At 33.5% G+C, this 12,235-nt stretch overlaps 1 protein-coding gene across 1 annotated transcript in view; it reads right to left on the bottom strand.

The window, feature by feature from the left end:
• The window catches only part of C6 (complement C6), a 53,327-nt gene extending 42,246 nt beyond the window's left edge, over positions 1 to 11,081 (bottom strand). The window contains exons 1-4 of the mRNA XM_051971061.1: positions 11,074 to 11,081; positions 10,648 to 10,804; positions 8,438 to 8,582; positions 3,598 to 3,739 (exon numbers count right to left, since the gene is read on the bottom strand). Coding sequence (XP_051827021.1) covers positions 3,598 to 3,739; positions 8,438 to 8,582; positions 10,648 to 10,804; positions 11,074 to 11,081 — 452 coding nt within the window. The remainder of the gene's footprint in view (positions 1 to 3,597; positions 3,740 to 8,437; positions 8,583 to 10,647; positions 10,805 to 11,073) is intronic.
• Between the last annotated feature and the right edge of the window lie 1,154 nt (positions 11,082 to 12,235).

Consider the following 12,235-nt stretch of genomic DNA (forward strand, 5'->3'; position numbering starts at 1 on the left):
TTCTTGGTCATCTATCCTGTCTAGACTGATTTCCCCTGTAGACTCAGTCAGTAGGATGTAACCTATTTTTCTCTAGCTTTTTTGAAATTGAATTTCCTAAAAATCTCTTGGATTTGTCAACTAATGCCTGAATTTCACCTTTTTCTCTATCACAAACTTTAGAAGGGAATTGTTTGTTCCCTCCTCTACAGTTCCATCATGTTCACCTCAGATACCAATTCTTCTTTCTTTATAGAAGAATCAGAACAAAAACATAATGTTCCTTTATTAGTTCCTTCATCTTTTGACGAATGAAATTATTACTAAAGCAAATCAAGAAGTTATTAGAAGTTCTTCTTTTTGCAGAAAGAGAGCTCTAGATTTCTATATAAATTGGTCACCTATCTCTATTATTTTATGTCTCTGGACCTTACTTGTGCTCTATTTCCCAAACTCTACATATATTTATTCTTCCTGTAGAGATAAATGTTCCAATGATAAAATAATTGCTATTTTTATTAATCTTTACCTAAATACTTTCCATTATGCTTTCCTCCACTTGTTCCTAGATTTTTTCACATAAATATACATTAGAATATGCCAGGCAGAAGAGTGAATATGAAGCTGGAATTGCAATCAAGGTTAGCTGAGTTAAAATCTTGCTTCAGAAATATATTATTTATATGATTTTGGACAAATCTTTTAATTTCTCTCAGTCCCAGTTTCTTTATCTATATAATGGGGGAATTATAGTGCCTACTTCACAAAAAGATCAAGTGAGAAAATGTAAAACAATTTTCAAAATTTAAAGTGCTATAGAAATGTTAACCATTATCATAATAATATAATGTCTAATATCATGCCCCACAACTTCCACCTATTTTTTTTCTTTTCACTAAGGTATACCCATTCACAGTTGTGGTTCAATCATGGTTTACATCTCACAAATTTTAAAAATGTCTGTGAGGTCAAATTTGCCTCATAACAGATATGTACCACTAGTTCTTCATATTTGCTACCTAAACTTTTGGTATTTGTGTTTTGACATTCTGGTTCCTTTCTTAGATTGTGAGGTGCAGCTGTTGATACAGCTTTGCAGTTTGATTTTGAGTTCAAATCCAGTCTCAATCACCTACAACTATGTGACTCTGGACAAATCATTTAAACTTGTTTGCCTCAGTTTCCTCAAATTTAAAATGGGGCCAGGATAGCACCTACTAATCTGGCATATTATGGGGATCAAATCAGATAATAATTGTAAAGCACTCAGCACAGAGTTAATTGTAAAGCACTCAGCACAGAGTTCAGCCCATAAATTCTTAATAAAGGTTTATTCCATTCATTCCTTTGGTAAGTGTTGAGATGGGTGACCTAACAAGTAAATGGCATAATCAGAAGAGCCCTGAACTAAGATTCTAAAGAACTGAGTTCCACTTCAAGCTCTGCTATTTTTAAACTGTGCTCCTGAGGCTCAATCACTAAACTTATTTGAGCCTCTTGTGAAATGGGGATGATATTATATATCTTCAGCTTATGAAGTTGCTGTGAAGATCGTGTGAGATGTGTGTGTGTGTGTGTGTGTATGTGTGTGTGTGATAGACCTGGGGCTGAATCTGTTTTTGATGCTTTCTATTTTTGTGAATTTGGGCAAGTCATTTAATCTACTTGGCCTTCAGTTTCCTCTTCCTTAAAATTGCTAGTTTAGACTTAATTACCATTGAAGTCTCTTCCTGATCTGGAGACATGATGATATAAATGCAACATTGAATGGGATGGGCAGTAAGTGCAATTTTGGAGCAAAGAAATTCCTGCCAGCTGTTCCCAAACTAAACCCTCAAAGTCAGTATTGAAAGGATGGGGCTAGAGGCAACTAGATGGTGCAAGAGTACTGGCCCTGAAATTAGGAGAATTTGAGGTCAAATCCCGTCTCAAATGGCTAAGAATTATTAGATGTGTAATCCTGGACAAGTCACTGAATTCCAATTGCCTCACCAAAATAATACAACAAAAAAAGGATGACTCTGTCCTTGGAATTGTAATCCTTTGAGTGACAAGAATTTTCAGGACAAATACTTTGCTGCATCATTGATAGTTAATCACTTGAAAGCAAACAAGAATGTATCATGATCATTCCATCATTATTCTTTTACTTATCATGCAAGCTAACCCTTACTTCTTTGCTTCCTAATTACTTCTCATGACTACTGCAAGTGAGGAACCCTGGCATTTCATCCTAACAAATGCGTACTTATAATTTTAAAATGCACTAAGCAAAAAACAAAATAAAATGAAATTGCTATACTATATATGTTATCTCCAAGATTATCTCTGGCTCTAAGTCCTATGCAAGAAGAAAAAGGGAGCTCCCTCTGGAATCAGAGTCCTAGGGCAGAGTTGTGCTCACTCTATTGTAAAATTTTCAGTGTGAGCATTTACACCTCAGAAATTGGCAAACACTATAAATCAGAGTTTGATTTAATTGCTTTATGGTTTTCTAGATTTAAGAAAGTCATATTGAAAATGTTAATATGCTAATTCCACTTAAAAGTATATTTAGCATTAAAAAAAGTCCAAGTTTCTAGATCAACTCACTATGTGACTTCGGACAAATCACCTCAGAGACTTTTAGTTGGAAAGTACTTTGGCAACCCTTTGGTATGAGCTATGTTGGAGAAAGTATATAAATGTGCACAAGAATCTATTCAAATGGCAATCTGCCCCCACACCCTAAATAATGATGACTCATCTATTAATCAAGGTAGCCCATTCCACTTTTGGAAAGCTAGGATCATTAAAGTTTTCTCTTATATAGAGATATGCTGGTTCTCCAAACCCTCAGAATGTTTTAAACTTTAATTTACATTATACTTTTTCCATTTCTTTCTAAAATCTAGATAATCAACAAACAATACATTTCCAATGTGTAAATGTTTACAGTGAATATTTAACAATGAATTTGCAAGCCCTTCATGAGCTGGCTCCAGCACAACCGTGAAATTACATTAAAATTAAATAAGTTTACTTCTGTAATTTCTATCTATTTACTCTAGTTCTGCCCTTTGGGGCCAAATGGAAGTCTTCTAATCCCTCTTTTTAAAGTATTCAAAGTTGGTTATCACATCTTTGGAATAAATCAAAACAAATAATTTATACAGTTTCTTCCTACCTTAAGATCCTAAGATTCTTCTCCTGCCTACTTATTGGTATTGGAACAGCTGAATATGCTTAGAATCTGTTGCATGGCTGCTGTTAATCTTCACAATAGCAAATCTTCAATGAAACCATTAAGATTTAAGACTGGAGGAAGGATCTCCTTGCTTCCAGACACTCCTCTCTGGGACTGGACCAAGGGCCCAATAACTACACCTGGTATTTATGAGCCCGTCTAGAAATGAGGGGGTTGAACTGAGGGACCATCCATCTGCTTCTGACATCTCCAGCATTCTAGAACAGCCAAGGGATTGTAGTCATGGATGCCAAATGACAGTGTGAAGAGAGTTAGTGGAAATCAAATGTGTGTGGGGTGTTTCAACAAATATTTGCCCCATTTGTACTTCTAGCTCCATATTTCTGTGATTTCCTCTACACAAAAATGGTAAAAATTATCAAGTTACATACCCATTTCCCATTAGCTGCACACTTGGAATAGATTGATACACTCTATTGCATACTCTTTTTTTTCTATCACAATCGTTTTCATCTGAATTATCTCCACAGTCATTTTCTCCATTGCATAACAAGTTCATGGCAATACATCGACCTGTTTAGAGGAAAAGAGAAATATCATGTAACAAAATACTTTAATATATTTTTTTTAAAAATCTGCTATTTAAATTTGGGCTACAAATGTTCTCAAAGCTAAATATATGGAATGTTCTACTAATTTGGTAAATAGTTATAAGAATTTTCTAGAAATAGAGCAATAAATGATAAACTGCTTTTTCTCATTTTTCGTAAGAGCCTATAGACATCTGAAGTACCAATCCAAATATTTATTTTACTTTCTAACAAAGTGAAGTGAATTTTAGAATCTTCTCATTGTATTAAACAATAGAACAAATGTTACTCTCTTAGAGGGAAAAACACATATTTCTGCTTTATTATATTCCTAGATGACAGAATCAAGCTCACTAAATTATTCTTATTGTTTTTCATAGGCGAATGGGAGATTAAACCCTTATTTATAATTACCAGACAAATAGTACTGAGGAACTATTGGTAGAGACAATTGTAGGTTGGCATATAAATTACTGAAAAGATGTTGCAACTACTGAATATCAGGAAAAATGAGCAGGGGTTGCCACTTTATGAAACTGATTAATACCAATGACCATAAAAACCTAGGTAAGTTATATGTCATAGAAGAAAAATAAAAGTATTTGGCTTCATCAGCAGAACTGACTAATCATTCAAGTAATGAGAATTATTTTTTAATAAATAATATATAATATCTTCATTAACTGCAATAATTAGAAAATTCTGAAAAGATAGTCTTTGTTAACTAGAATTTCCCAGAAAACATTTCAGTTCTTGTTTTAAAAGTGTACTTCCAACCTCAGTAAGGAGAATGTAGTAAGGCTTTCTTGGACAAGTCAAACTCTTGTAAGAAAATACTATTATTTGAAAATTAACTTTCATTTTGCAAGTTATATATACAGAGGTTATAAAATACTATGCTTATTTATATAGAGCCCAAGACACACTGCAAAAATTTTTGCTTTATTTTTAAATAAAAAACCTCATTTCATTTTGAAATAAGAGAAATATGAAGAGTTAGCATGGCATAGTGGACAGGGAACTAGTCAGATTCTGGAAGATATGGGTTTAAATTTTTGTCTCTGACAAATACATATGTGGCTATAGACAAGTGGTTCAGTTTCTCAATATCCCAGGCAATTATGTACGCAGAATATATAGAGGTCCCAGAATCTTGGGCAAATTCATGTGAGGGTAGATGGAAGTGTTCTTCCAGAGAATTTGGTCTGTCACTCTGCTGGGATTGAAAGTGAAAAGAAAGGCTGCTAGGAAAGAGATGTTCTACTTATAACTATTATTTTAGGGGAAAGAGGGCAGCTCTCTCTCCCTTACTCCTCAGATATCAGATGTCTGATTCAAGGTCTTAGCTGTCCTGGTCTCAAAATGCCTTCATCGATAAAGCTATGAATTATAAATGAAATATTGGTCTGTAAAAGTTAAAGGAATTTCAACATAAGTCGTTCCCTATAGCTAGGAAATCTCAGGTCAAGAGCACTTTCCTACGCACACACACACACAAACACACACACACACACACACACACACACACACACACACACACAAAGAAAAAATATTGTTTGGCAAAGAAGATAACTAAAAGATTGAGGGACTTTTTTTTTAAAAAAAAGTTTTAACTTATGGTTTCTGTCAAGTTGATATAAAACCCTGATGTTAACTCTTTTAGAAAGAAAAAAAGAATATGATTGTGATTATATCAATATTATATCAAATTGTATAAGCCTTACAGCTTGAGCTATTGTCTCTGCTCTAGCACTTACTAACTCTGTAACTATAGGCGAGCCTCTTCTGTTCTCTAGACTTCACTTTATTCAATTAAAAAATGAAGATAATATATCATACTAAGCTAATAATTAGCATTTACATCGTGTATACTTTGTGCCAGTAACTGTGCTAAGTACTTTACAATGATTGTTCCATTTGGTCCCCACAACAACCTTGGCAGTTTGGTGCTATTGTTAAGTTCGTTTTAGAGATGGGGAAACTGAGGCAAATGAAGTTTGTTGTTTTTTTTTTTTAAGTGACTTGTCTAGAGTCACACAGCTTCCAGATATTTGGCCGGGTCCTCTTGACTCCAAGATCAGCATTCTATCCACTGAACCACCCTGCTCTAATATTAATAATAAAGATGTTGTGGTATGTATTTTGAACTGTGAGATGTTATATAGATATCAATTATCTGGCAGAGATATGAACTGAATGGTTTCTGTAGAGTCATCACCAATGATGTCTTGTAGGTAGTAAGATTAAGATTTTAGAATCCTCATAAAAATACAAGCAATTCCATCCATTGAATAGCCCAGGTGCTAACTAATGACTAATTCTATAGTTTTTTTAAAAAGGTTATTTCAAGTAGGCAGAGATTAAGGATGAAAAGAGCACACTTGGAGAGAATTTATCCTGTGGAAAAAATGTCAGGAAGAATGATGCAGAAAAAAAGCATAATTATCACCAATTGAAGGCCAACTCATGGGGCTGGAACCCCTACGTTACAGGGAACATATGCCCTCTAAGAATTCACATCAAGATCAACTATGATAGATTTAGCTCTTCTCAGAAATATATTGATCTAAGACAATTCCAATAAACTTGGTTTGGAAAATGCTATCTGCATCCATAGAAAGAATTATGGAGACCAAATACAGATTGAAGTATATTTTCACTTTTTTTGTTCACTTTTTTGTGTTTTTTTTCTTTTCTTTTACATGACATATGGAAATATGTTTAAAATTACTGTACAGGACAAAGAATTCACATCAAGAAATTGGGTGATACAGTTGTAACACACCTAACTTTCTCATACTAACTCATTATAGATTTGTCAATGGAGGTATTTTAAAATTTTTGTGAACCTGCTTATATAATTAATTTAAATAATCTCTTGAAATGGTGAAGGAGAAAGCATTTATTAAACACCTACTATTATGTCCTTGGTACTATGCTAAGCACTTTACAAATATCACATTTAATCTTCACAAGAAGCTGTAGAATTAAGTATTATTATTATTAGCCTCATTTTACTATTGAGGGAATTGAGGCAGAGGTTCACACAGTTTAAATGTCTGGGATGGGATTTAACCTCAAGGCTTCCTGATGCCCAGCCCTCTCTTAACTGTACCACCTACTTCTAGTGATGATACATTTAATTTGCTTATTATTTGCTATGTCAAGAAGTCTTTCTTTGATTTTTTAAAAAATAAGTGTGCTGAGTGGCATTTGTGCTATAAATTACAGTGTTATTGAGTTGCCTGGAGAAACTGAGGAGTTAAATGATTTTCCCAGGTTGAGAGAGCCGGTTTGCATTATGGATAGACTTGAACCTGGTCTTTCTGACCTTGAACAGCTCTGTATGTATCATGTCATGTTGTCTCAAATTTCCTTATTATTTGTCTAAAATGGTCTTCTTTTTAAGCTTGAAAAAATGCTTTATGTTTCTAACATTCCTAGATTAAGTGATCAGTTTCTTACTCTATATCTTTGTTACCCTTCCTTCTCTTTCATGGATTTCCATTGATTTCCAGAAAGGAAACTAAATTTACCAGCTTGAATTCCAACACCAACTTAAAAGTACTGAAGGGATATATTAAATTGATTACTATTTTAAAATTATCCCCCAGAGGAAGAGATATGTGTGAGTAAATAATTATATACATATATAAATCAAATAACAAAATTCTTTTTAAATGAATATAGAAGAACTTGGAGAAGATTTATTATGGGGAGAATTTTCAGTTATGAAGGGGACAATAAATGATTTGCCCAAGATCATACAGTTATTGACATCATATTTGAATTCAGATCTTCCTAATTAATTCCAGAACCAGCACCATATTTACTGTGCCACTTACTGATACTAGGTGTTCACATACTTCATGGACAAGTTAATTAAGCAGGGTCTCAATGGACTTTGTATTATTATAAATCACAGAGAAATTATAGATCTGCCTCTGTAGAAGGATTTTTTTACATGAAATATTCTCTACTCCAATAAAAGCATAGTTTCAGACCCATTTTCCCCATCCAAAAACAAACAGATTTTATATACCAAATAAATGTTCATCAGAGTAGTCACCTTGGGAAGTCATGTATTTATTCCAGTGACATTTCCATTATACAAATCATTTCTAGATTGTTTATTTTTTAATTGCCTTCATGGTTAGTTTATAATCCACACAAGATAATCAGTCATGTTGTTTTCTAAAACACCATATATTTAGTATTCTTGTGTGCCTGCAGTTTTTTTAAACTTACAACAAAGTTTTCAAATAACTTTATTAATCTGGAGGCTTTTTTTCCACCTATCTCCTAATTTCTGATTACCCAGATGTGACCTATAAATAGGAGCACATCTTTTATGTCAATCTTGTCTTCTTCCTCCTCCTTTCCTTGGTCTGCCTCATTGGGTGATATCACAAGACATGATTTGGCCTTGAAACATGTTATGTAAAAGAATCAGGAAGCCTGAACAAGATGATTATAACCTGAAAGCTTCCATTTAACACATGAACACCTTGGTAATCAGTAGGATATTGCAGTGGGGATATTTTTTATTTGCATTAAAAAATTTATTTCAAGTGTGATCAAGACTTCTGACAGATAACATTTATAAAAAGTAAACTAGAATGATTTTTATTAGGTCTATTTCTCTAAGCTAGCAATAACACCAGAAAGAAAAGTACATTACCACTGTCACACTTGAATTTGTTCTTGCAATCAGTGTCTTCTATATTGCACAATTTTGTTGGATAACATTTTCTGGATGCCACCAGCTGCTCCATACATGGCTGTCCCCCAAATTGTGAGGGACGCAAGAGGGATCGCACTTGAAACTGAAAGGGAAGCAGAGGATTATGAGGGACTCTGTTTATTGCTGCCCAAACCCCAAAGTATTGTATCACTTGCTCACTGGGGCAGTATGATTCCAAAGAATTATTAGTCCATAGACTTGAGCTCTTAATCCTTAACAGATCAGTGACTTCTTAGGACATTAAGAAAACTGTTTTCTTAGTGTGACTCAGTTTCTTCATCAGTTAAAGTGGTAATGATAACTTTGTGAGAAAAGCGTATAATGAAATGAGGAGACCCAAGTTCCCTGGATAACAACTGAAATTGTCTTTGCTTCATGTCTGTTATGATTTCATGGCTTCCATGGAAATAGTATTCACAGAAAGGCAACGAAGGGGAGAAGAACAGTGAAAATGGTGTCAGAAAACCTGGATTCTTATCCCTACTAACTGTATGACTGTAGGTAAGTCACTTACTCTTTCTGTCATTCAGTTTCCTCATCTATAAAATGAAGAGGTTGAACTCTTAGAAGTCCCTTTCTATCTTGCAAATTATGGTGCCAGTCTAAGCTCTGTCACTAACTTTTTGTTGTTTGTTTTTTGTTATGACATTTGGGATTAAGTGATTTACCTAGGGTCACACAAATAGGAAGTATTTTATCTAAGGCTGGATTTCAATTCAGGTCCTCCTGACTTCAGGGCCAATGCTCTATCTACCATGCCATCTAACTATCCGTACCCCTAACTATTTGTGGGCAAGTGATGAAACATTTTAGTGCCTCAGTTTACTCATCTGCAGAATGAAAAAGTCGCATCTATAAGATTATTTTCAATCTAAAGTCCTTTGATTATACAGCAGAACAAATTGTACATATTTATCGAGTTTTCTAACCATGTAAAGCATTGTGCAAGATAATGATAACTTTCTCCTGTCTTGTGAATATCATGAGTTTATAAATAGGGAAATAAACTTTATAGTTCTTTGGAAGAAAGGCAAAGGAAAAAGGTCCTTTTGCCATGTCATAGTGCCTACCTGGAAAGTAATTATAATTTTCCTTATATTGAACTGATTCTGTATTACTTTTATAATGCGACCTGGTTATAGTATAGAATATCTTTAATATATTGTTACATATAGCCTCTTTACTAATATTTCATATTAAAATTTTTTTGTGTCAGTACTCATTTGGGACATTGGTCTATGATTTTCTTTCTTTGCTTTGTCTCCTATGGTTTAAGTGTCAAGACCATATTTGTATTGTAGAGGGAGTTGGGAATGATTCCCCTTTTTAAAATTTCTATAAACACTACATATTGTTGGAGTTCATTGTTATTTGAATGTTTGATAGAATTTCCTTGTACACTGATCTGGTTCTGGGTTTTTTCCCCCATTTGGGAGTTCTTTTGTAGGCTGAATAATTTGTTTTATATTACATTGCCTTAAAATTTTAAATAATACATTTCTTTTTCTGCTAATATTACATTTTTATATTTTGTTAAATATTCATCTCTTTCCTCTAATTTTCAGTCTTATCAGCATGTAATTGGCCAAAATAGTATCTAATAATTTCCTTTTTTTACATTTTCAATTGTGAATTTTCATATAATTTTAAATAAAATTTGGTTTCACTTTGTCTTTAAATCAGATTGGCTATTTATTTTGTTATACAAAACGATTTTTTTTTGCCAAGTGTTAAATGATTAATTCATTCTTCTTTTTGTTGTTATCTAGAGATATTGCTTTTCTTTAAGAGCTGCTTTTATCATTATCTATGGTACCTTTAAGTATATAATAATTCATCTTTTTATCTTTCCTATCTGTATGTTTTGTGATAGCATGATTGCTATCCTCAATTTTTTTTACTGTTAAAAGCATAAAAGTTATTTTAAGTACTTAACTATTTTAACTATTTAAATTTTTATGTTTCAAATGTAAGCAGTTTTCTGAGCCTCAGTTTTTTCATCTACACCATTAAGGGGTTAGGTTCAAAGGCCTCTAAAATAATTTCTATATTGAAGTCTATAATCCTGTGGTCCTTTTAAACTCATTTGCTGTCTCAATAAATCAATTCTTCCTGACTCTAATTCACTGCAAGTCATCTTTACATACCTGTTTTTTGAGACAAGGGTCACAATCAGACCATGGTCCAAAGTCACTCAGTTGACAGTTGATAGGACATACTTGCTGGTTGCAGGCCCTGGATTCGCTCTTTGAACACAGCCTATCACAGTAGTTTTTTTCATAATATTCATCTTGAATTATTTGTCTGAAACCAGGAAAACAATAGCAATAATTACTTCACTTATACTGAGTCTCCCCTTTGGATACCATCTTTTGGAAATCAAAAATGAAAAAAAAATCAACAGAACCCTTTTCTCATGTTGTTTTTATTAATGGTTTTTTGAAAATAGCTCTGAAACATCAGGCTTTAATAAAATCCACTGGGATTCAAATGAAGATACTTGATTATGTCTTTTAACCCAAACTACTCTGGCTCTCTTTGGTTGGCCAAATAAATCCCAAACCAAGCCTTACTTGCTCATTGTTTGAGTTTTAATGGATCAGAGTGAGTGCAAATAGCAATTGTTTCTGTTCTTACTGGAAACTCTGAGGTCTTCCTCTCCTAGATTGATTCTTTTGTGAAGGCAAATTAGGTCATTCTTTGCCTTTGTTCTCACCTAGCCTTTGTTTATTTTATTTACAGGTGTTGCCCCAGACAGACTTAGATTAAAAAGGCCAAAATTTCCCACTGCATCTGGTGCCATTACCAGTCATCCTGATCTGTGTCTTGCCACTGGACTCTGATTACTGTGGAAAGGCTAATGACTTTTCACAACTGTATCTCATTCAAATCCATTTCACTTATAAGGTAAGATGTCACCTTCCTGATGTCATTGGTCCTCTGAGAATAAAGGACAAACAACAACAACAACAGCAGACAACAATCTCTTGGAGGAGATGGCAATCAAGTCGCATAATTTTTAGGAAAAAAGGAAAGTACATGGGGAGAGAAGAAGGGAATAAGATAGAATTAACCAATGGCATTTCTATAGAGAAGTTAAAAGGAAAATGATAATGGAATAGAAAGTTGTGGTTTCTTCTTCGATTGTAACAGACCTATCTGTATCATTTGTCAAGAGAATGATGTCTTAGTGTTAGTGGACAGAAGTTTATGAATTCCAGTTTCCTGAGGAATTACTGTGACTTTAAGTTAGAGGGATAGAAATCTTCCCTGAGTTGTGTCTTACTCTTCCTACATAGGAAATGGAGATAACACTAACTTGCCTGAATCTAATTTATGCCTTCCATTGGGCCAGGTCTTTTTATATTCCAAAATTCTCTTACCTACAGTTGTAAGAGAAATAAGATTCTTTTGAATCAGAAGACTTGGATTTGCTTTCTTGACTTTGTCACTTACTAATTATGCAATAATGGAATAGCCATTTAATTTTTTTGATTTTTCAATTTCTCATTGGTAAATCACAGATTATAATGCCTGAACTATCAACCTCACAGGCTTAAAAATGTTTTAAAGCACATTTAGTATGCAAAGCTCTATTCCAATGACTGGGGAAGAAATCAAATCCAAATAATTCATGGTTTATGCCCTCATGGAGGTTGTTATCAAAGTGAATAAGATATAAGTATATATAATATTCACAAATATTAGTTAATATAAATATGGGAAGTACAAACA

The sequence above is a fragment of the Antechinus flavipes genome, chromosome 1 (assembly GCF_016432865.1).
Source record: "Antechinus flavipes isolate AdamAnt ecotype Samford, QLD, Australia chromosome 1, AdamAnt_v2, whole genome shotgun sequence".
Lineage (NCBI taxonomy): Eukaryota > Metazoa > Chordata > Mammalia > Dasyuromorphia > Dasyuridae > Antechinus > Antechinus flavipes.